The following is a 25759-nucleotide window of genomic DNA, read 5'->3' on the forward strand; positions in this document are numbered from 1 at the left end:
GCCTGCCTGAAAGCAGCCTGCAGAGGTCAGTCCACTGTTCACTAGAGAAACCTGATCGCCTTTGTGGCATAGTTTAACTCAGCCAGAGTGCAGCAGGGATCCATACAGTGGAAGCCCACTGTGGTACTCTTTTAGGATATTTAGAATTTGACTGGTTGGTGGAGGTATACAATCGCAAAGCAGTAGTTCTAGTCATTACTTGTACCATGAAGTTAACTTCCCAAGGCGTCTGTTTATATGTAACTTCTGTCTTATTTAACTGTTGATAGATTGATATATAAATGTGAGAAGCTGCTCCACCATGTTAGCAGTTGTGGAGAAGAGGTGCAAGTGTAGTGAATAACCTTAAATGGTGAAAAGCTGAGAAAACAAGGTAAAACAATAAGTGATACAGGTAAAAATGTGTTGCCAAAACTAGTAATGTAGTAAATGTGGTGTAAAACAGGCCTTTTTCAGGGATAAAGCAATTAACACAAACAAGGCTGGCTTTGTATGAAATGTACATATATTTGTGGTTTCTGGTGACCCTTTTGCTTGTCTTAGCTTTGTACCATTTAGTCACTGGATTTGAACTGTTTCACTGTCATAACTGGAAAAACTGAGCTGAACCCTCGCTTTTGACTGGTAGCGTGTTTCCACATTACAGCCTAGACTAACATTTTACCTGAGCCCTCACCTTTTCCATCCATGATGAAAACAACAAAGTCCTCCTGACTTTAAATGAGCTCTTTAATTTTCTTCAGGGTGTGGGATAAAGTGATCAGTGGCTCCTGTAAGATTTTGGTGTTTGTTGCCCTGGAGATTCTGCTGAGCTACAAGATCAGGTTGATGGGCATCAACTGGCCTGAAGGCGTGGTCAAGTTTCTGTGCAATGTGAGTTGAGCTGCATAGTTTTGCTGCCTCATTGTAAGTGCCTTTGTATAACATGACGTTACTTTTCCCTTCCAGATACCACAGGAAAACACAGATGCCATAGTCACTAAGGCCATTGACTTGTGGCATAAATACTGCGGCACCCCGATGCACACACTGTAGTGACACCAGAGGTGAGATGATTTCCCAGAATCCACTAGGACATACTCTTAATTCCTCTAGGCACTAATACTGTGGCATGCACCATCTCCACATGACTGAACTGTAAACCTATTGCAGACCTTTGGGATTTAAGACTTTCCATATTTCCAGCTCTCCCCAAAGAATAAGACAAACCTATAAAAGTAAATCCCCACCCCAATGTTTGAGGGACCACCAACTGCATTTTGAACATTACTCAGTTTGTAACACAGCATTTGGGAGTGTAATCCTGGCCATGCACCTACTTGTTTGATTTTGTCCTCAGATTTTTCCATTTGGTTTTGTGTGAAAAGTGTTTGCAAAAAGTTTTGACTATGCACAAAACAAGCTGCAAACTCTATTCAGTTTGCAAATCAGAATTTGAGAGCGCACAGGCACTGATTTGTAAGAGCAGACAGAACTGAGTGAGGAAAGAGATTTGAGCAAACAGCAGGGATTCTCCCTTATTCTCAAATCAGCTTCTGCTCTTACAAATCGGTGCCAGCACGCTCTCAAATTCTGATTTGCAAACTGAGTAGAGCTTGCATCTTGTTTTGTGCGCTTTCATAACTTTTGGCACAGACAGACTTTGTCCCAGTGGTGCAATTGGAGAGAGCAAAACTAGACAAGTACAAGCATGGCTCGAGATCATGCTTTCAAACCTGATTCTGCACTTAAAAATCTGTGTGCTCACAATTGCTGAGTTGCAAACTGAGTAGTGCTCAATATGTGGCTTGTGCACCCTGAAATGTATTAGTGGGGATGTACTTCCATACAGCTACAGGGAAAAGGGCAGGAGGTCATACATAAACATGTGGTGCGTGTTTCTCTGCACAAAACCTGTTAGGAAAAAGGACAAAGGAACATATAAACTCAATTTTTTAATAAGTTTCTTTCTTTAAGAAACTGTATACATCATCATAGAAGACAATAAATTAATACATGCAGGTTTTCTGCTTTACAAAAACATTTGAAAAGTCTAGATTAATTTGTTATGTACAAGTCTAATAGTTCTGAGAATATTTTCCTTAACACCTTTTTAAATGTACAAGCAACAGTAATAATACTGATTCTTGTACGCGCACACACACACACGCACGCACAAAAAAACAGCAACCAGTTCTCCCAGTAATGTGGTCAAAACTGCCAATGCTTAGGCCTAATATGAACTGTCACCAGACTTCACCTTTTGAGAGTTTGGTTTCACCACCAGAAATGAGAGTTTGTTTTACAGACAAAATGGGGGAAAAACAAGAAAAGGACTTAAATTCAGTTTTCTGCCTTTTTTTTCTTTTTTTTTTTTTGTAAAACAAAGTGGATTTGTTGAATGCTTTGGTGTAGAGTTTTCTGCTGGCAGCAAAAGAAAGAATGCTTTTTATGTTTTCTGGAATTGATGTTGTTGGTTCCCCACTGATGGATCCAAGAGGACAAACCGATTTCACCTTACAGTCGGTCTTTCCCTCACCACATTTTCATTCATTTCAACCACAGATCAAGCTTGTTCTCCCCATTACATTTCAGTAAACAGATGTGTGCAAATGATGCAATTCTGACATTAAAATAGTCAATTATGTTTTAGTTTTGAGGGTAAAAGCCGCCTCATCCTCTTGGTGATTCATCAGCTCCCGAAAACATAAAAAACACTGTCCTTGTTTCTCTTGGTGGGAGCAGAAAACGGTATTTGACCAAAGCTACATATCAACAATAGCAAAAAAGCGAGTTTTAAATACAAACTTAAAAAGGAGACATTAAGTCATTTTCTTGTTTGTTTTGTCGCTACAGGTCTTTTCACACCAAGAGTGATGTGAATAAACAGTATGAAATGGCTAATTCTTTGGAGACGATGTAAACGCACCACGTGTTCAAACATGCAATGTAACACTCTAAAAGGTTGTGCTAGAAAAACTTAAGTCTACATCAAATGACGATGACCTGTAGGTGCTGGTTCTGCAGATAAGTTTAGCTGAGCAGTTCGCCGTGCACTTTATGGCTTTTTCGCTCAGCGATATTCTGACATTGATGTGCAATGGCTCATTGACAGAACATCTGTTTGAAAATTATTATTGTTGATGTGTGAGAAAATGGCATGTGAAGTTTGCCTCTGGTGTGTAAAGACCTTAAAACATAACAAGAGGTCATCGTTTCACTTCCCTGTTCATCCTTCTAGTGGTGAAATCAAAAAATTAGACCACTTTCGGAGCAAGGCTGGGTTTGGGTAATTTGTACTGCACAATAAAATACAAAAAAAAAAAAGACCACTTTCATGTAATTCAGCAGACTGTGCACAGATACAGGGTGGGCCACGGAAAAGTAGCCCACCTCCAACACCAGTGTTAGCTAGGTATTTAGGGCTCCAGGCTACTTTTCCGTGGCACACCTGTTATTATTCTGTATCAAAGGAAAGAAGGTAATTTGGCAATTTTAGATCCCTGTAAACAGTACTGTAGGCACAGTGACACAGCGGGCTACTGAACTCTTAACAGCACTCACTCTGGGATGCATTCAAGGTCACGACTTCCACAGCCAGCCAGGTTGCTTTGGTTTAAATTGGGCGCCTGAAATCAGGAAACTGTCTGAGCTCTTGAATGCAGCCCCTCAACACATGGACAAATGAGAAAATCTGAAATTATTGCTCAGTTGATTGATGATAATTTGTTTTTAAGATTTTTTCTTTACTGTTACCAGCTTTGTTCAGATGATTTTGGGACCATGATCAAATTTTAGAATAGTTTGGCTTAATATTCAGCTGCCTACAACAGCAGAAGCTGCTGTAAATATTTTCATTCCAGTGGCAAAGTGAGATGAGACCTGTGGAATAAAACTGCCAACAAACACATGTCCCCAAGGTAAAACAGAGTTTAGTTGAGAAAGGAGAGCGAAAGCCAAAAACAGTCCCTGTGTTTATATAAAAAAAAAAGAAGTCCTCCCATCTTCACCTCCTGCCGCTCCCATCCTAGACACTGGCACAGCCTTTTTCAAAACAAAAGTGCAGCAAAGAAGACATATCGCCACAGCTTCTTCATAAAAAAATGACCATTAAAAGCTTTTGAATATCAAGAAGTCTATAAATTCCCCACTGAGGGGATTTTGACTCTTATCAAAAAGTTTTTTTGCTCCCGTTTCCTGTAATGGCTCAAACTCACACATCAGGTTCAGTCCAGTCTGTCAGTTTTAAGTCGGCATTACCAGGGTAGCATGTAGCAGCCTGAGGCTTCTGTGGGAGGAGGAGTGCGTCGTCGAGGCCTGACAGAGCCAGGTCACGGCCGATGAAACCTGCAGGGGAGAGACCAGAAAGATGATGCAAGTAGAGTCGCCAACAGGTCCAAATATTCACTTCAGTTCTTGTCAGGATCAAGTAAAAACCAGTCAGCCTCAGCACTATTTAGGCATTAATGCTATTCTGCTAAATGTCAGTATAAAGCTGTGGCTGTGTCGAGGTTTTTTAGGTTATGGCAGGCAACACTGTTAACCTGAAGTAGCAAAGTTGTACTTGTAAAATAAATAGAGTAATAAGTAGTTTCCTCTGAGCTGTCAATAACAATCATAAAGTTTAAAAAATACTATTAAAAGATTTTTTAAGTCCAATAAATGCATGATGATGAGGACAGCAGAGAATGATCAGAATGCCACTCTCCCCTGTTTGGTGCATTTATCAGGAGAGATACCTGCACCAAGCCACCAGCATTGTCAAGGACTCTTCTCACCCTTAAGTCATTTCCTCTGAACTGCCAATCACATTTAGGTAGATGAGATGCTTGTTTTTCAGTTAATCGTATTTAAAGCCCGCTGTAATATTAAGTCAGGACTCCCATGTACCTTTATTCATGGTAACAAGAGGGGCCAAGAGGCCAGATCCATTTTCTCGACCCTGCTGTTCACTAGGGTTAGCTACACTGGCCATTAGCCAGACATTACATTAGCTACAAAACAAGGCAAATGTTTGAATAAGAAACAAAATGCTTCTGTGAATTTAAATGCCTAAGAAGAAAAATGTGACACTACTTTTCATTTTCACCAGTGTATCAAACTGTATCATGTACCGAACCAAACTGTGAGCTGGTTGTATTGTTACAGCCTTAATAACTTTGACTTACCTGGTCAGGTGACGGCTTGACTCATGCACCTCCATCTCTGTGCTTTTAAATTCATTTAGCTCCTTTCTTATGGCAGCCTGACCAACACAAAAAGAACAACATGTTTATGTATGTATGCTAAGTTGTAAGTTTAGTGGTACACAACTAAATCCAACACTCCTACAGCGAATCCTCTTCCAGCAAGGCGATAATGTTCAGTTTGTGTTCAGACTGTTTCAGAACGGTTGATTCAGTCCTATGATTATTTGGGAAGATGTAGTTTGTGCTGCTGTTGAATTGTGTTGTGTTTATCATTTTGTATACCTTATTTTTCAGTTAGGTTAAGCTTAATGATGCAATACAATTCAACAGCAGCAGACACTACAGCCTCGGAAACAGCTGGAACAAAAACTGAACATTAGCACTGTGTTTTGGCAACATGTACCTAATAAAGTGCCAAGTGAGCAGACTGCTTGAATCCAAAATTAGTGAAATACTCTTTAGGGAAGAATTACTTTGTTGTGTTTTATGCTCACCTTATCCGCAGCTGTGAGCCTGGTCCAGGGCTTGTCTGCTCTCCTGTCGTAGTCCTGAGCCTCAGCGACCTCCACGTAGTCACTGAAGCGGATGAGGATCTTCGCCTCCCTCAGCTCCTCGACTGTCGGCCTCTGGCTGAGCTACACAATGCAGGAAGAGAGAGCTGTTACCAACACTAACTGGCTCAGAGCCTGCGACGTGCATGCTGAGGAACACCTGTGCAGGAACATAGCTGGTTCACTTCTCTTGGGTGGTGTAAAAATATAGGAAAACTCCATTTGTTCTATGTGAAATACTTTGTATATTAAAGCAATAGAATATAAAGAACAATCCTCTTTTCTTTAACTTGTATTTGCCTCTGCCAAGAGTGCACAATTTGTATCCATCTCTGGACTTGGATCTGCATTGAAACCCACAGATCTCTCTCTCTCTCTCTCTCTCTCTCATACACACACACACACACGATTTGCTTCTTCTATCTGATGAAAAGGGTGAAAATGCTCAAGGACAAAGTGTCAAAATAAAGATATTAATCAAGAGGGAAAAGTCTGTTTAGTAAGTGATGGTCACTGCAGTGGAACAGAGTTTATAGCTTCAGTTGGATCATCATCACAAAACAAGAGGATGGAATCACTAATATCCATCGTCTGCAGCCTGATGCGTCATGTTCACATTTCCAGCTGGGGTGATTAACTCAACATGTAAATGTGCACTCATGGCTGCTGATCACAGATTGTCTTACCTTTCTGGACAAATGTCTCTTGATCTCTCTCTTCTCCTCCTGCTCTTCCAGATCGTTTCGAGCTGGAGGGAGCGACAGAAACCGTGATCACACACACAGATTATTTATTTTGTTCTCTTACTGAGCACTGAGTGACTTACGTTTGAGTATGTTCCTCTGTTCCAGCTCCTCTGCTGTCGGCCTTTGACTCAACCGCCTGAAAAAAGAAAAACATCTGTTTCATAAAATCTATTTTTATATGATTTTATTGTGTGTGTGTGCGCGCTTTCAGCTCATCATCACTGTAACTCCACTTGTGCAAAATATGTGGGGCAGATATTTTCCACTTTGGAAATACTGAGCAGACAAGCTGGCTGTGCGTGTAATGTCATTTTTTGTGAGGCTGTGTTTGTGAATTTACAGTGTTTTGACTCTGAAGGGGACAGAGTGGTTCATATTGTTTGGCAGAAAGATTGATATGTGACCACAGAGTCAAAAGAGAAGCCAGAGGAGAGGGAAAATGTTTTCCGAGTTATGTTTGCATCATTGCTGGCTAACACAAACGTACACAAACATACAGGACATGTTTTTCAAGGCAAATGGTACCTACAGTATAGGTGGGTGTCTGTCCACAGCTTCTATTTGCACATAAAAAAACTGAGTGGAGATGCTGGAAATTAGAACAAACCTCAAGACAGGTGGAGAATGTTGTTCTTCTAACAAGTCTGTTATTTTTATTTGGGCCAAGAACTGATTTTAAATGGGAAAAAGGCCTGTGGTTTTCTAACTGTGATGTATTTAATGTATGATTTATGTGACAGCTAGTGAAGACACTTCCTGCTTCAGCCAGTGTCCAACCTTTTAGCTGACTTGATTTACCACGTGGTGACTGTTTCATTTAAAGTTTTAAGATTTTTCAGTCATCATAAAGTAATATGCAGTTAGTGCAGAGAGAATGTAATCAGCAATTTGTCAAATGTGAGGAGGAGTCAGTGCTTTTCCGCTTTATATCACTGAATATTAAATATCTTTGGGTTTTGGCTTTGATCAATATTACTTGATACTGTATTTCCATACTAGATGTATGATAAATCAAAACCAATGTATTTTATGACCCAAATTCATTTTCAAAGCAGTACAATGTCTTAATTTCACATTAGGAATAATAAGATAAAATTGAATTACATGTTTATACCTGTACATGCTTGTTGTAGCTCTCACTCACCTCTGTGATCCTCACTCTGGATTCTCCTCAGTTTTAATCTCTCCCTCTCTCAGCTCTGCCTCCTCCTGCATTATGACTCATCATCCATCTGCTCCCTTTAGCAGCCAGGTTGCATCTATCACAGCTCACTTTTGCAGGCGACAGGGCCTAAATGTGGATTGTGTGTATGTGTTTATGAGTGGTCATCTTGCCATCTTGCAGGACAGTGACTGTACAAGCTTACCTGGTGAGTTTGGTGGCCGTTTGCTGTCGAGACTCAAGCCTCTCCTGGTCCGATTGCAGCGGCAGGATGTTCTTCTCCTCCAGCTCCCTCTTCGATGGACGGTTACTGAGCTTGATGGCCAGAGAGTCTTTTCGTAAAATCTTCATAGCTAGTGTGCCTAAGGTGACCAGGACAGGAGAAATGTCACCTACACTGCTAAATAACAGCTACACTGTTAGCAACTGCGGTTTGCAGTGTACCCGTGGATGTTACTGAAGAAAACCTGATGATTCTCCAGCTGGTCCTGGATGCATTTTATCTATGGTTTCTGAGTGGATATATGGACAAATCTAAAGGTATGTGTATCATGTCTGTGTCCTCGGAGGCTGCTTAAAGCTGAAATAACTGCCTCTGTGAGCTGTGTGTCACAGTTAGTAGTTCAGCCCCTTTACAACACAGTCAGCTAACTTCCTGCTGTATTCAGAACATCAGCATATGCCTGTTTCATCCCGGGCTGTACCTTTGCCTCACCTCCTGTATCACTTATTGTTTTACTTTGTTTTCTTCTTTTTCTTTTAGCTAAATCAACTATATAGGTACGTAATGCTTCTATGATAAGTAATTCATATCACTGATTACAGCACTGAATGCCTCAAGCCATGTGTCTGTGCAACCGTATGGAGACGCATGTGCATGCAGTTCATCAAGATGTACTATGATTCACAGAAGACACATGGACACTGGAAAATATCTGAAAAGAATCAAGAAAGACACCTACTTGTAAACAATGTGTCATCCTCATCTTCCTCCTCCTCCTCCTCCTCTTCCTCCTCCTCCTCCTCCTCCTCCTCGTCTTTGTACATACCTGGCAGGTCCTCATAGTCTGCCTCGTTCGGGAGGTTCTCTTTGTCGTCATCGCACTCAATCATTACCGTGGGAACAACGTGCATCATGGAGCTGAAGGATGGTGGGAAAGCGCAAAGGTCAGAGCAGTGTGATTGACTGAAAGTGTCTCTGTCCAGTTAAACCTTTCTGTTTTGTGGTTAGTCATGTGTCTAAAACTCAATAGAAACCAAATCAGAGAACGTGAGGGCCTGGACAACTACTAAAGATTCAAGTATGTGTGAAGTGACAGAGTGACTAATAAATCTAAACAGTGAAATCTTCCATGAACAACAAGAGCAGGGCCTGCAGAAAGTGAATCCACAGGCAGCCAACCAATCATGTTGATGGATGTGGTGGAGGAGAGGGCTGCAACCAGTATGTACAGTGAAAACACCACAGTTTTCCATTTGTGATTGGACTGACAGTGGAGCAGCATCTCAGAACATCTCTCAGATGAATAAAACCAAGTTTACAAATGAATCTGATAGTGGAAACTCAACTGGCAAACTGAATGATTAGTGGGAACCTGCAACAGAAAAGTCTTGGTCTCTCTCTGACAGAGAGAGTCTGATCCTGGGAGCTGAGACCAGACACTGAAGATTTAAGGGGGCACTCAGACATGTAAAAGGTCACAGCAGACTTAACAGAACAACTGCTGGAAAATTAATCAGCAAGAATTTTGATATTCAATTTATCATAAAAGTCATTTCTCAAGCAAAAAGCTAAACACTCATTGTCTCCAGATGCAAGGAGTAGACGTTGTAGAACAACAGTGTTTTTGAGAATCAATACAGTATCAGAAAACGTAAAAGGATGATACTCAAATGTATCAGTATTTTCTTACACCCCTAAAGCTGACAAACATTTTTTATGATGAAAGGCCAAACAGATCAGTCACCTCTCAAACCTCTGCATGGTGAGGGCCAGGGTCTTGTTGAGCTCCTCGATGATTCGGCTGGGTGGGTGGAGGGGAACAGGGAGCGTCCCGTACTGCAGGGAGTGGCCACCCACTGGAGCGTGGCTGGGAGGGGCGGGGCACCTCTGGAAGGCGAGCGAGGAGGGCTCCATGCTCCCTGTAGGTACAGACATCATGAGCTTCTTTGGAGGTAGAGGAGGAGATAACTTCACCGCCATACCGGGCAGCTTGACTGGAGCACCATCTGCACAGACAGAGGAGGTGAGAGGTTGAGATGTGCAGATACAGAGTCCAAAACACAACTGTGAACATGCGGGAACACAAACACACCTGTAATGTGATTAGGTAGCCTAGCAAAGGGTTTGGGCGGTAGCGCAGGAGGTTGTTTGTGTAGCACTAGAGGTCTGGAGAGCATTGATTCAGCGCTGTCTGCTGGATACATGGCGGACTTCTTCGTGAGTGGAGCTTGGCTGGATTTCTGAGCGTGGTCCTGTTGACACGCACTGTCACCGGGCATCTGAAACTCCATGGGGCCTGAGGAAAACAGAACAAAAGCAGAACAGTCAGAGGCCACGGTGTGAAAACAAGTGATGAGGTAACAATGGTGCCAAGGCTCTGCTGCCTACCTACAGCTGCAGCTGCTCCCTCCATCAGCTCAGTAGCTTCAGACTCTGACAGGCTGGAGCCGAGCACCGAAGAGCGCCCATTCTCCATCTTCAGCTCCTCTCGTACGTCTGGGGACATGCCATCTACAGGGAAAGATGAACAGGGGAAAGCATGAAGAACAGATACATCCAAGGCAGGAATCAGATGGACCATGATGCATTTTATTATTAAACAAAAGTGTGAATCAGCCAACAACATGCAACAGTTTAGGGGTGTGCAAGTATAGCTGAAACTAATGGTCAACTGACTAAAGCAAATAATCCAGCTCCAAACATTCACTGGTTCCAGCTTCTTGCTGTTTCTCTGTTTTATACGAGTGTAAATGATAATAATGATAAAGCCTGTCAAAACAAGAAATGTCAAGGCTTCACTCTGGGGAACCCCAGACTGCCTTTTCACAATTTTTTAAAAATTTAATTGACAAAATGATTAATCTATAATTTAATTGTACAATTTCATCTAATTATTATATTTACTTCTGTTTGATGCTGCCACAATAATCAAGATCATTCAGACATTGAAATAATAATAATTGTTATAGTCTTACAAACAGGTAAAATCCTTACCTGTGTCTTTCAAATTCATTTACTACACCGTTTGGAAATGGCTGAAATACATTTTTTTCTAATATGAATATATGCGATGACATGTAAAATCATTCAGTACATCAGCCAAAACGATTCACATGTGAAAAAGAGATTTCATAACAAAAATCTCTCACATCTGAGAAGCTAAAAGAGGAAAATGATTTTTACTTAAGGACGTTCTAATATCTAAAAAAAAAAAATTCAGCACTGTGACATTTTGCACTTTAGCCCCACATTTGATTTGCCGCCTGTTTCCAAGCCTCACCTCTGTCGTAGACCTCCTTCAGCACTCCCTTCTTGATGAGCTCCTCTCTGCTCTGGCGCGTGGACATCTTCCTCTCCAGCACTGAGGAAATAGAAAGGCCACGACGTCAAACAAGCAACAAAAAAAACACTGGGCACTGAGAATGATATTAGTGTTGAGGAATGTGTCAGCTGCAGCACAAGTTTGTTTGCTGCCCAGTAATAATCCTGTGAGTGAACAGATGTCACCAGCAGCTCGCTGCCCCTCCGAGACAGGACTGTGCTAATACTTCAGCCTCTGATGTTGGCTGTTGTGTGGCTGGCCTGAGTTGAGAGGACCTCCTAGATTACTGAAACCGTCTTTCAGTCCCAGGTTGGAAACCAGTTTTGCTTTGTCCCTTTTCACTTTTTCTGGTGTTCTGGTGTTGTTTGAATGCTAAGTGATTTTTAAAATGCTAATGCAATCCATACAAATATTTTTGACATATTCTTACACATCCTGTGTAGGCTACACATCTTTATTTAGGCAGGTAAACACACTGAGACCTTACACACACTCCTGTTTATTCCTGTTTCCTTTAGTTTATCAAAAGCATCCTGCAGTTTTCACTTTTTAAATTTCCACAATACAGACGGGTGAGAAATGAAAGGAAAAACCTGAACCCATGACCCCCACAGTTCCCTTGGAGGTAAGGGTCACTGCAAATCAATACAAAGCTGCTCTGAGTGATCACCTTTATCCTATGATGAAACATTTCTCTCCCGATGGGAGTGGTCTCCTCCAGGATAACAGTGCCCAAACACCACCATCCACAGGGCAGGAGGGGTCAAGGAGTGGTTTGACGAGTGTGAACGTGATGTGAATCAGACGCTGCAGCCTTCCCAGTCACCAGGTCTCAGCCCAGTTGCACAGCTATGAGAGATGTTGGAGCGACGTGTTGGACAGCGTCTCCACCACCATCATCAAAACACCACATGAGGGAACATCTGGTGGAAGAACGGTGTTCATCCCTCCGGGACAGTTCGGAGACTTGGAAAGTCAAAGTGCACTGAAGCTGTTCTGGTGGCCCAGCACCTCACTGGGACTCTTTATATTGGGTTGGTCGCCTGTTTTTATTTCAGTTATTTCAAAAATTCTCTTATAAACAGCATTTGGTTTTAGAGCTGGGGAAAATGTAGTTCTTTTTGTTATTAATGTACATCTAAATACATTTCAACAATCATATCTCAATTTGTTACTTTATATCCACAAAGTCATGTCACAAGATGATCATATCAATAAAATAAAATAAGCTTTCAGTCAAAGGTAATATTAATAATACTGCCCAGCCCCACACTGTTCATATTGTTCTGGTGTTTCTCTGTAAATACCATCCTCAGTCACTACTACATCTGTCCATACACCCTTTAGTCATTCTGCCAGTTACACTGTCATGTTTTATTCTTCTACCTTGTCAGTTGCTTTATGGAGCAATTAGGCTTCATCTAATCTCTCCACACAAGACTCACTGTGCTGGTTTTACTTTGGCATCGTTTTCATTAAATTAACTGGATGCAGGGGCTGCAGATATAACCCACAACCAAACACAGGATGCAACAATCAGCCAATTATCCAAAGACCCAGGCTTAATGCAAAAGAAACAGTATGAAGCACTACAGGAATAAGAGGGCGTCTCGGTGTTTAAGGGGAGGAGTGGCAGGTCAGGAGATATACAACCATGACTATGTCCTACCAACACCGACCTCTGCTCCTGACAGTTTCTACATTTTATGGCAAGAAAGGCAGAGCGGAGTGTTGCCCTGGGACATACAGTGGTTGACAGGTTGTCATCACACTCATGAGATTCATTCTCTGGGCAGTGAAGAAATATTACAGTGCTCGGTGGCCAACACAAAAGCGTGGTCATTTAAAACAGACAAGGAAAATAAGAAACTCTTACATCACTGATGCCTTTACTTGTGTAAAGCTGCTTTTCTTGCCGTGAACCCTCTATAACCTGAAGTCCCCATAAAAAATGCATTACCTTTTACAACAACATGGTTATGTTCTTAGCATTACACCATAATGGACCATAAATGCCCACATAATTTACTGCACTTTGGTACAGGTCCAGCAATAACACATGGGGCTCACAACACGCATCCACCTCTGTGCATGTGTGTGCGCTGTAAAATGTGAGAAATGAGAAGGGAGGCCAGTTGAAGCAGACAAAAATAATTCAAACTCCAAGTGCTATGACAGCTGGGAGAACAGCTTGGCTGCGAGAAGCCCCTCTCCAGCCCTGTGTCTCAGCGAGAACAGGATGTGGAGCGACTGAGCCAGCTGAGAATCAACAGCAGCTTCTATTTCTCTGTCCAAATCAAAACACTCCCCTCAGTTTCACAGCTACTGCTCGGTGCATATTGTAGCTCAGAACCAGACATATGCACTCACATCTCCTCAGATACAGAGGCTAGCATCACTATGCAGCATGGGTTCAGAGGCAGCACACTGGCACAATGACAATCACCATTTTAGTTAGTTAATTAGTTAGTAAGGTAATTTGTTGCTGTGGTTATTATCAGTTCTTCCACAGCTGATGCATTTGCATTTCTGATGGAAATGGAATTAACAGCTTTTGGCCACAAGGTCTGAACTGAGTGAAATACATGTGAACTGTGAGATCCTTCTGTTTCTGCGCTGTTTGAAACATACAGTATATAACTACATGACTGATCATAAACAGTCTTCTGTGAATATGCCTCTTAGATTTGCACATATACCAATGTTTAGTTTCATTTATTAATATCACTGTTCATTTAGCAGAAGTGTCATTTTCTGTATTTTGAAGACATTTAGTTGACAAGCAACTCACAGCCCAGTTTGCTAAATATTGATGATCTGCCTCAAAGTTTATTACTGCCAAACTGTTACTTACTTTCCTTAAAGTGCTGAACACTTGTGCTGCACAATGAAGCTCTTGTACCATCACAGCAGGGCATTAGATTTATTTTTTACATGAAATCCTAACATCAGTCACATTTCATGTGTTCACCATTTTTTGTCTGTTGTCTAGAGAGCATGCTGCATTCGTGGGCTAATGGGAGTTTCCAACGTCTAGGAGCTCCAGCTTGATCAAAAGCTTTTCAGTCTTCACTATTTTCTCTCTAAGTCAAACCCAGACTGACAGAAACCACAACAGAGGCTTGGCAAGTTGAAGGAAGGACCAACTGATAACTTAGGAACGCTGCTGAGACACTGACAAATCCATTTGATTGCAGAGTAAAGGTTGAGTTATGCTAGAAACGAGCATTCGTAAGATGGCTAAAGGGTTCCTAGCAGGTCTGAACGACTGCACTAGAAGACGAAGCCCATCACCAAAGAGTGTGGCAGGACATGAAATCCTTTAAACATTTCCAGTCTTCCCTTACTGTGGCTTTTTTCTCATCTCCACCCCCCTTTCCAATCAATGCAGAAGTGGATGTAAATGAACCGACGATTTTCCTAGTTACAGAAATGGTCAGATGAAAACCTCCCGACCCTGATGACAGACAGTAAGTGGAGGAGGGTGTTTCCTAAACTTTTTGAACATGCTACAATATCTCTTGTCAGACGTGTCTGTCTCCTGAGTGAGGAAGGGAGAGCTGGGGAACAGGGTGCTAATGGAAGTGCTGTGTTTACAGTGTTTTGGTTCTCACCAGCAGACGTTTGCTTGAACTTTTCACTCTTCTTCTTCCTCCATTTCCAGGGTTTAAACAGACGTCCCAAGGTGGCAAATCTGCTCCGCCGGCGGATGGGAGGCGTGTGTGTGCCGGGTACCAGTGAATCAGAGCGCATGGCTGCCAACCTCTCCACTTCCTCAGCTAGAAAACAGTCACAACAACAAGGCTGTTAGCAAGCAGGTACAGTTCTGTGGTAACTATACTTTACTAGAGTATTTTCATTTTCTGCAATTTCATACGGCTTCACTACATTTTAGAAGCAGATGCTGTATTTTTTCCTGCACTACATTTGATACCTTTAGTTTCCCATATCAGATTAATAAAATACAATACAGTACAATCATAAGACTTTATTGATCCTCAGCGGGAAATTCACAAGCTACCCAGCAGTAATTAAAAATATAAGGAAGTTAAAATTAGCTCCACCTTTACCAGCTGCAACATTAATATGATAAACACAATAATGAATCAATAATTATAATCCAATGTCATAATTTAGGTTAATGTGAAATGTGCCATTCTGCATAGACTACTTTTACTTGTTGTCACTTTAAGTATATTCTGATGCTAATATTTTTTCTAACTAACTTAACCTTTGGAATGCAGGACTTGTCACTGCTACTTTTATTCAAGTAAGCTACTTCCACCACTGATAAACTGAGTAGCCTATCTTTGGCTTTGTTGGTTGGACTAAGCAAGACATTTGAAAACACCACCTTCCACTCTGGAAAGTCATTATGGGAATTTTCCCCATTTTTGAGGTTCTGTTAATAATACGATAAATCCAATAATCAGCGGATTAATCAGTGGATTTATTTATTTGTTTCAATTCCCACTCATTTAATCAGGATTTTCATTTCATTTGAAACACATCTGTAACTGTTAAGGACGTAGCACCGTGACAGGGAAGGTGAATAGTTAGCACAAGGAGTGTCGCTGGTCTCGGTACCCCGGCGGGCAGGGAGCGGTCACCGCTGCAATTCATTTAAAAACGCTGGAGTAAAACCTGCTCCTCCCTCCCTCCCTCCCTCCCTCCCTCTCTAGCTCCGTGGAACCGGTTCCCCTCACCGTCCAGCTGCGCGGCTCCCCGGCAGTTGCTGCACATGTGTTTGATCTCCCTGCTGATCTGGCAGTGGATCATGAACGGCGCGTTGTTGTTGTCGGCGGCGGGCTGAGGCTGCTGCTGTTTGTCGGAGCCGCTGCGGGACTTCATCCTGACCAGGCAGAACGGCCTCCTCCTTTTCCTCGGTTTCTGTTCCTCGGACACCTCTAAAAGTGAGGAGTTGGCCATAGAAACAGATCCAGGCCATATACGCATCACGTCACCTCCACGGCCCGCCATGTTTGCACTGGACTGCAGGGCTTGACCCTCTTAGCCTCTGCTCCGGTAGAGGGGGATTTCAAGCGGTTTGCAGCGATGTCCACTACCGACAAGTCAGCCATTTAAAAACGCAAATTTCCGGCCACAACGTACAAAATAAAAGCACCTCGAACGAGCGGTTTGAGTGGAAACGTGTCCTAAAGCAGACATATTGACCAGGTGAAATGGGCAAATGCAGACCTCCACATTTTTGTTAATCACAAAATTGTGCAACTAGAATATCAACTATGGTGTGTCCTCCATCCTCTATATTGTGGCCCCGCTCTTATAGAGGGATCTGAATGTTAATTATATGGAGGCACTTTGTTTAATATGATTATATTTATTATCAGTACATCTGAAAAATATTTTAAAATAATTGATCACTGTATAACATGTAAAGAAACTCAAAATAACCCAAATAGGTTGACTGTCAAAGAATCAGCAAATATTCTCCAGTAAATTTTAATAATTATAATTATTTTATAATAATTCAATAACATATTGTATATTCTACAACTGCTGACAAGCTGAAATGCTGCAGTTCCATAAAGTCTATGCCACAGAAAAGTGAGTTAAAAATTCTAGACTATTTAAATAATCATGTCCTTTAAAAGTTCAGTGATCAACAGTGCAATCATGTACTATTCCGTTTTATTAAATATATATTCAAATAAATTTAAAAGTAATCTTTACTGGATCTAGTTGCTTTGCACAAAATTTTACTTTGAAGGCGAAATAAACGTCCGGTCACAGTCTAGCTTCACGTCAGTACCTTGACGTAGCACAGGTCCAAATTAGATTCAGCCAATCCTGGCCCACTGATCCGGGATGGACTCGCGGCGTTAGCCAATGAGGCTGAAGCGCCGGGAGACTTGGAATAAAGAAGGTTTAAGAGACAATTTACACAGCCGAGGTATGAAAGCAAAAATCATAGAAGTCTTTGTAGCTAATATTTAAAGACCAGAGCTGAAAAAAACTTAACACAGAAATAAGATTATAGCCTATTAACCTTTTGTGTTAATATTTTTATTTTAATTAGATAGTTTACACTCATCAACTGTCCTTTTGCCTTAAAATGTATTATTTTATTTTTATGTTGGCTATGTATGTATATTTTTCTTACCGACTCTTTATATAAACTGTGCTGTAACAACAGCAGCAGTAATTATTATTATTAACACCAACAAATCCCTCCAGATTTGGATTTCTGCTTCAAATTATTATGTACTTTATAAACTTTTCAATGCAATGTCAAAATGCAAGATAACAAAAATATATGATTAAAACAATAATAGATAATATTTAAAAGTTATTATTCAACATGCAAACAACTATGTAAAATTAATAGGGAATAATCTTTGCCATGTAATTCACTATTACACTAGCTGTGGATCAGATTTAGATTGCTCAGGCTTAAATCAGCTCAGTAATGTAATCAGGTGCAGGCCCATGGTGAGTCTTATAAGTAAACAGTAGAATCTTAAAATCAGTGCTAAAGAGAATCAAAGAAGGGAGTAAGATATTCCTGCTTTCATCTTGTGAGCAGTCTGGCAGCTGTGTTGTACTCCCTCTGAGCTCCCCTCCCATCTGAGACAGAGCTGTGATAGAGATCACAAGCAAAGAAGGCTCCAAGATTCAAAAGATAAAAACAAGCTAAATTTAGAGAGTCTCTGAAGATGGGGAAGAATGGAGAACATGTTTGTGAGAGAGCGGCCTGTGCACATTATGGAGGCCAATGCAGGGCCATAGTTAGCGGTTACAAACCTGTGCCAGCAGGAGGAGCTCACAACAAATGAGAATGAAAGTACTCATCCCTCTGTAAACAGTGAAAGACTGAGCTGCAGGATGCAGAGTGGTCTGTTACCACCCTGAGCTGGGGTGCACAAGCTTACAGAGCCTCAGCTCAGTGTGCTCAGCTGACTACACCTAATCAACCATTTTTTTCCCATTTCACTTGTGTACATTGTGTTCATGTATTTACATAATAAGATCAAAAGCATACGCTGCATTTTCCTTGCCACACACGATGAATCACAGAGGATTTAAAATTCAAAGTACAAGGCTGTGTATCAGCAGATGAAATGGGGACAGTTAGTGAACAAGCCTTGGGTCTGGAATAAATCATAGCAAGCTTTGCTCTCAGTTACAAATAAAGACATTCACATTAACTGATAGATTTGATACACACACAGTTTAACTCATAACAACACTTGACAATCCATCTATATATAAATAAAAAGAAAAGGGATTTGAAAGAATCCTAAGAAACTGCAATGACGATTTGGTGGGTGGATGTAATTTGGGTCCAGGCCTCAGACAAGTTTCCTGCACAGACGAGAGGCTCTCTGGGCACAAAGGTTTGGCACGCAACAGCTCAATGTGCTACTGACAATAATGGTCTTCATGCCTCAATGTGTCTGACAAGTCAGCCCGCTTTCAGATATATGACAAGCTCTGAAACAATCGCCACACTCCTCCACACTCAGACACACAAGTACCGAGAAAAGTACACATGTGCGCACACACACACATACAGCAGCAGCTACATGGAACACAGGTGTTCTCACATCAGAGACAGCAGCGTGTCCTCCTTGAGACAGCCTGTGGTCCATACAGCTGTCAGATGACTTTCTGTGGACTCCTTACATCTATCTCACCATAAAGCACCATGTCAAACAGTATCTATGTTTTGCTGTCAGCAGTCTAAGCATGTATTTCTCATGAACTGCTCAGAACAGAGTTCTACACTCTGCATTGTCGGAATCCTGTGAATGCCTATAGCGTCTCCTATCTCAGTGTCTTTGTGCTGATCCACATCTCACTTTGACCTGTCTGAGCTGTGATTCACATCTCCATAGTGCTGGGCCCACCTGTCAACTCTAACAAGCCTTTAACTTGGAGCAGACACACACTGACTCTGCAGCTTGTATTAGTACGTCACTGCAGCTCGGCGTGGATAAATGTCTGTTGTGCCCCTGTGGAGGGTAGCACTCCTCTCCCTACTCTTTGTGCTCACCTTTCTTTTTAAATCGAAAGGCGAGTTGCTTCTGCAGTCTCAGAGAGGCCAGATCCATACACCTTTACAACCCATTTGTTTTTGCATTTTCCTCCTCTTTTTGATTCTGTGGATTGTACATTTAATTGTGCTTGCGTTTACATATTGCCTTCCGGGCTCTTTCATCCCCTCCTTTTAAAGCTCTTAATAGTTCGTTTTAAAATGCTTGAGTTAATGTGAAACCTATGTTAAACTTACACTGGTTATTGATCAGGGTCCAGAGGTCATGTGTCTAGGTCTCTGCTGCTCTGCAATAAATGTCAAAAGAAAATGTCATAATCAACAGCAGCACTGTTGCTGATGCTCTGACTGATGCTGGCGCACATGTCAAACTTGCTTGTGATCCACACCTCTAAGCTAAATGCTAACAGATTAAACTACCACTTTCTAGAGGAAGTGTTCGGAAAGCGTAGAGGTGAAAATCATTGCTGCTGAACTGTTGTTGAAAGGCTCAGTGCACAAAAATAACACTATGTCACTGCTGGGTTGCGCTTTGCTTGAATCTACTGGCATCAGCCTAGTTTCCAGCTGCAGAAGGCAGCTGATTTCATCAAACAAGCTCTGAAAAACCCACTGGTCAGCATCAAACAGATAGACACCGCTGACAACTAGAACTGATGAAGAGAGTGGAACATTGCGCAGTTTAACAGCTAGTTTCTTCTCAGAACTTGTTGAAGACAAAACACTGTACAAGTTGTAAATAGTGACTATATATAAAAGGTGGACAAACCTTCTGTGTCATCACTCATTGGTTTTCTGAAGCTCAAGTCTGGGCCATCACCATCTTGATAGCCCTTCACTCCACCTGCTATGGCTATGCCAAAAATAGGCAAAGAGGTGGAGGGTCAGTAGAGCTTACTAGTGGCTACTCACCTATGGTAGGACCCTCCCACCTGTCACTCCCACACACACACACAACACATCCATGCCCTTAATTAATGCAGAACTTTAGTAACAATATTATTTAAACAGGCAAGTTGTATAAAAATTCACCCCTCCATACAGTTGCCATGGAAGGGGACATTAGCTATAGAGACCAGAACCTTTTTGTACCAGGCTGTAAACATGTTTATTCCTGCTATAAAGATGGGCATTTTAACATGGGAGTCTGCAGGGACTGACTCCCTTTTGTAGCCAGCCTCAAGTGGCCGTTCAAGGAACTGCAGGTTTTGGCACTTCCACAATGGCTTCATTTCTCTGCCTGGCTATAAAGCCCCTTGAGGTAAATCTGTGATTTGTGATATTGGGTTATAGGCCTACAAATTAAATATTTATAGTGTGTTTTTTAATCATTTGTGTGCACTGACCTTTTGACTGAGTCACTCATGGTTTCTGTCTATATGATTAATCTCTTACTGGACAACCACATGACTGATCCTCTTGTCTATTTCTGATGACTATCCATTACCCCACACTGTCACCTTCTTTTCCCATCTGGTCTCCTGTCTCCATCAGACAAAAGATATCATTCATCCTCTGGCCTTTGATGCAGCTGCTGCTAATTTTGGCCCTGAACTGAGCCGACAATCCTGCCACAGGTTTAGTATGCAAAATTAATGTAGCACTGTGCTGCCGAGAGAGTAAGACCTACTCTTCTGAGTGTAAAGCTGACTCCCTCTGCCATTTAATCTCCACCACTCTGCTCCTTTAATCTCCCTTTTGTTACAGGTGTACCTGTCCACTGACTACATCTCAGATTAAGATGCTGACCATCGCTGCTGAGGAGTCACCTTGTCAGACACACTCACAAAGCTCTGGGTGTTTATGGTGACAGAAGCTAATTGTTTTTATTTGACAGCATCCTGAGCAGAGTGAATGGGAGAAGTTAACAGGCAGTGTTTTGTAAATAATTAGCTGCCCAGTTCACTACAGTGCCGCTCTCCAGCAGACAGACAGACAGGTGGGGCAAAAACAGGTCACTTACTCTGGCTTCAAGTGGTTAAATCACACAAAACTTGTCAAAACCATAATCACTCCAAGACAGGTTAGACATCCAAACACTGCATACTGTCCACACGACAACCCGTCAAACCTAGATATAAGGACTCAAGTTTTCATGTCTAAATGAATGACGATGGAAATTTACCAACATCTGTCACATAAAGAAAAAAGTGACATTATCCAGGTTGTTCCTGCCATCCACAAATCACATGAAAAAACCAAAGCCAAGAATGTGTTAGTCATCCTTTCAATACCTTCCACATCTGTGGCTCTCAGCCCCAAGGCATAAATCTTTACTAACACCTCTTAAACAGCTTGGTATTTTCCTAAAAGAGCTGGACACCGCAGTTTTTAACAAAATGTTAAAACAGGAACTGTTCATTTGTTAAGGACAGTGATTTAGTATTTGTGGCAGCATGATGGTGGATGTGAAAGCCAAAGACTGAATAAAAGATTCAACCTTTTTTATTGTTTCTTAAGCAAAATGTAATGAAAATTTTGTACAAAATGCTTTTTTGAAAAGATGGTTTTAATACCATCTTGCCTGTTTTGTGATAATTGCTAGTTATATTTCTCTTATAAAGTCACATGACAAGGATGAGGGTTGATGCACTGTTTAAACAAGAGCAAAAACAATCCACAATACCACTCTGGTGAAGGCCAGATAGCCAAAATTAATCGAGTCTTTATTTTACTAGGAAGTCAGGATCTCTTTAACAAGGGAGGCCTGAAAAAGATTGAAATACAAAGACACATAAAATAATAACTAGAATTGCCACTTTGCAGTTGTATTCCTCCGCCAACCAATCAAATTCATGGGTATGGGACAAAAGTGAGGTCACTGACCTTTGACCACCAAAATCTAATTAGTTCATCTTTGAGTCCAAGTGAACACTTGTGCCAAATTTGCAGAAATTCCCTCAAAGCATTCCTGAGATATCGCGTTTACAATAATGGTACGCACAGACAGACAACACGAAAATATAATGCCTCTTGCCACAGCTATCTCCAGCGCAGAGGCACAAAAATGGCACATGAAAAATGATTTGGGATTGACAAATGGTGTCTGACTAATTATTTTTGATTAGCTTTTCTAAAACTAACCAGAATGCAGAGTTACACTGAGCTATTGTCCATCTGTCTACAGGTGTGCTGGCATCAACAGCAAACACTGGGGAAATGTGCTAAATAATGTGTGATGTGATGAGGAAGGACACAGGAAGCGTGCGAGGTTAAAGGTAACACAAAGTTCACTGTTTTTTCTGCAGTCTTTTCTCTTTCTCTCTCGCTGCCGTTCCAGATGAAAAACACCAGCGCCTCACTCTCTCACTCCTGACTGGACCCGCTATGTGCTGAGCTAATACAAAGTGACAGATCAGCAGAGCCTGTAGGAAAGTGTGTCTGTGCGCTTGTTTGTCAGTGTACATCCATGTGAATGTGTGAACGTGAGAGTTGGCATATCAGCGGGATATGAGTCACCCCTCTCTCTGTCTTCTGTATGTAGCTCATACGTTTTATAGGTGGCCTTCACCAGACAGCACACTTCAGGAAACAAAATCTAAAACATTATTGGTGAAGTGTCTGACAATTATGGCTGCATTGTGTGGTTCAGTTGTGTATTTTTCTTTGCCTGAGTATAACCCAGGTAGCAGACCCTCTGGCTGAAATGCACTGGGGACGAACTACGAGGGGGCACACGTGTAACTAAACTTAGTATTAAAAACTTAAAACTACCTCTCAGGCTACACGGCAAGTAAGAGATTCTCAAAGGACTGCTATGGCGTGCGAGGGGCTGGATCATGTGACCAGCCAAGCTATTACTAGCAAGGTAGTAAACTATCCTCAGTTGTAGTCACTGAGATCTGATGGTTCAATAAATACTCCTTCATGTGCTTTTGTATTTGGCCCAGGTAGTTCTGGCTGCTCAAGGCCTGTCTCAAGCAATGTGGATGCACGTGCATAAGACAGAGCCAGAGCAAATGAGAGAAACAAAAGACCTTTACTCAGATACTGGGACATAGTTTGTGTGCACTGTTCCCACCATATTCTATGGACGACAGCCAGCTGTTTCTTTCTCACTGTGCCAGTCTTTATTTTATGGTGCTACAATTTAAAAACCTCCATCCTACACTCCTGTCCTCCTCCTCAAACTGTTCCTCCTCTTCTACATCCTCTCATTTAAGACCTCTCAGTCTCAGTCTTTCATTCAGGCCTGTACTAGAGCGTTCTGTCTTTGAATGAGCGTGGTAATGCCTGCGTCTTGGTCTTTGTGAGAAGGGTTAAGCTCTAACCGAGCTGACCTGGATTTACATTGCTGGAGCAGAGCTGTGCTGCCTGGGATCTGGTCCCACTCAAAGGAAACTGGTTTTGAAATGATCTGGTCTAAAATCTGCCATAAAAAGAGAAAAGAATGAAACAAATGGTTGTTATGTGGCAGAACCTGCTCATACTGACAGACCCATGGTAACCATCATCTCCACAGCTCTTCAGACCTTTTCAGTCTACTCCAGCTCACTGTTTTGGTTTACCAGCACAGTTACTATTTTGGTTCAGTCTCTGCACTGACAGCTCCACCGTGCACCACCTTCCTAGCACCACACAGCAGACAGACAGACAAGAGATGCACAGTCAAAGGTCTAGCAGCTAAAGAGCCAGTTATCTTTTCAGGAGAAAAGCCAGAGACAACAGAAAATGGAGTATATGATTTCACCCTACCAGGTGGACACAAACATGAGTCATAGTGAAGGTATTCTGTATAATGGTGGATGTGTAAGTAGTCCAGTGTTTGCCAACACAACATCCAAAAGGCCATAACACATCAGAGCTGGGTGTCTGTCGTATATTTTGGAACTAACTTGCCCCCAGGGTATCCACAAATGAAATGACACAGCTTTTAAATTCTCTTCCTAACTAAACATCTATTAGGTTACGTTCTTAAAGCTCAATTCACAGTTTTGTGTTAATGCTTCAAATTCATATTTGTATGCGACTTGTGGCCTAATCAGAAGCTTCTCCATAAATGTCCACCACATGTGAAACGTCCTGGTCTCTCCACAGACCCCGTCGCTCTCCTCCAAGTTTATTGTTACCAGTCTGTGAGGGGCCAACGCCGAATGATGACGACAGGCTGTATGTGCAGAGGAGGAGATGTTAAAACAACCACATGGATTCTGATCTGACCGTTCTGATAGTGCTCACATAGTGCGAAGTCGAATAGGAATCGGATCTAGGAGCACACATGCAGGTGGCCCAGATCTGATCTGAGGACATCTGGTTTGGTCTGTTCACACCTCATCAGGTCTGAGAGGAGATACTCTGACAGTAGAAAACTGCGCTGAATTAATCTCTTCCTACTTCAGTGGGTCCCTACTGAACATGGCTGAAGAGGGTCAGACTCAAAAGAGCAAAAACAAGCCGTCTGGCAAAAGCCCTGCTGCTAAACTCTTGTTTACTAAACTCAACACTCATATACACCCAGCCTCCCACACACATATGTACACCAATCAAGTATGCATATGAACACATGCACACTGAAGATGGCATGGACATTTGTCACATGTGAATGGTGAAACACACCAAAGAGAGTGGGCTGGATTTATGCAAAACAACAGCAGCTACACATAAAAACATGAAGTAAATGGGAATGGAGGGAGTGGGTGGGCAGATGGCTTCAGCTGTGACAGACAAAAAAAGAGATTAAACCAAAGTGAGTTTGGGAGGAAGAGACAAAAGGGAGAAAACAGGAATGTTTCATGTTCAAGAAAACCCTACCCCTGCTGATGTGCAGTGCCTGCTGGATTCTGGATGGTGTCATGTCAGCCTCCTGCAGCTGCAGCCTCCCTGCTCTGTTTTCAGCTAATAGCCAGGAGTAGCACTGTTAGCGAGACGCAGCAGCCTCCTTCCCCTCCTCCTCCAGATTCCATCCTGCCACAAAACTCCTAGACAGAATATTGCTACTCATATTGGAGAGGCTCAGATAATCTGGCTGTACAAAATGGAGAGGAAGAGTGCAGAGGTCCAGGGAGAGACTGGGGGCGGTTGTGGCTCAGGAGGTAAAGCATGTCGTTCCCTAACCAGAGGGCTGGCGGTTTAAATCCCAGCTTCCCCAGTTTGCCAAAGTGTCCCTGGGCAAGACATTGAACACCGAGTTGCTCCCAGCAAGGACACCAGTGTGTGAATGGTTTGTGTCTGTGAATGGGAAATACTGTAAAGCACTTTGACTGTGACCATTTAGGTGGGTCTGAATAACACCAGCCATAAAAATCTTAGCAGGCTAAAACGGGGGTATGTAGCAGAGTATGTGAGTAATTCCTGAAGTCATTAAGATTTCTGTAATATTGGTTTTTCACATGCATTTCTCACCTTAGCTTGAGGAAAAGAATAAGGAGCTTTACAACATAAACAGATCTAAACATGTGCATATATATTAAGATTTTGTTAAACGGTACCTATTAATACTTGATTTAATATGATTACTGACTAAGATGCCGCAGGCTACATGATTAACAAGAAGAAAGACAAAGCAGAGCAATGACCAGGCAGGGGAATTTTCTAGAGTTGGCACCTGTCCGAAATGGAAAAGACAGGCTT

The 25759-nt window shown here is 42.0% G+C and overlaps 2 protein-coding genes and 2 long non-coding RNA genes across 7 annotated transcripts in view; 3 read left to right on the top strand and 1 right to left on the bottom strand.

Moving 5' to 3' along the window:
- The window catches only part of tbc1d7 (TBC1 domain family, member 7), a 9713-nt gene extending 3726 nt beyond the window's left edge, over positions 1-5987 (top strand). The window contains 4 exon segments of the mRNA XM_020601976.1: positions 1-25; positions 744-873; positions 949-1046; positions 5674-5987. The exon segment at positions 1-25 is cut by the window's left edge and continues 22 nt beyond it. Of these exon segments, the coding sequence (XP_020457632.1) occupies positions 1-25; positions 744-873; positions 949-1035 (242 nt within the window). The 3' untranslated portion in view covers positions 1036-1046; positions 5674-5987.
- On the bottom strand, positions 3255-20254 carry phactr1 (phosphatase and actin regulator 1). 4 transcript variants are annotated; one of them, XM_020601972.1, is made up of 13 exons: positions 19427-20254; positions 14787-14951; positions 11131-11211; positions 10239-10361; positions 9943-10146; positions 9595-9856; positions 8590-8768; positions 7833-7989; positions 6546-6601; positions 6406-6467; positions 5663-5803; positions 5148-5224; positions 3255-4326 (listed from the first exon to the last, which is right to left on the bottom strand). In XM_020601972.1, exons 2-13 carry the CDS (start codon positions 14923-14925, stop codon positions 4311-4313), a joined length of 1497 nt encoding a protein of 498 aa, XP_020457628.1. In that variant the 5' UTR covers positions 14926-14951; positions 19427-20254; the 3' UTR covers positions 3255-4310. The 4 variants fall into 4 exon arrangements, 3 of the variants coding, with proteins under 3 accessions (XP_020457628.1, XP_020457626.1, XP_020457627.1); XM_020601970.1 differs by lacking the exon at positions 19427-20254 and adding an exon at positions 15879-16456; XM_020601971.1 differs by lacking the exon at positions 19427-20254 and adding an exon at positions 15879-16455 and having other exon boundaries at positions 8677-8768.
- On the top strand, positions 7977-12052 carry LOC109961283 (uncharacterized). The gene is made up of 5 exons (XR_002275113.1): positions 7977-8167; positions 8391-8407; positions 8684-8794; positions 11741-11797; positions 11894-12052. It is a non-coding gene; the product is annotated as an uncharacterized LOC109961283 (long non-coding RNA).
- On the top strand, positions 13941-14990 carry LOC109961284 (uncharacterized). Its single transcript, XR_002275114.1, has 2 exons — positions 13941-14642; positions 14837-14990. It is a non-coding gene; the product is annotated as an uncharacterized LOC109961284 (long non-coding RNA).
- Positions 20255-25759: the final 5505 nt, after the last annotated feature.

Source organism: Monopterus albus, unplaced genomic scaffold (assembly GCF_001952655.1).
Source record: "Monopterus albus unplaced genomic scaffold, M_albus_1.0 scaffold53.1, whole genome shotgun sequence".
Taxonomy (NCBI): Eukaryota; Metazoa; Chordata; class Actinopteri; order Synbranchiformes; family Synbranchidae; genus Monopterus; species Monopterus albus.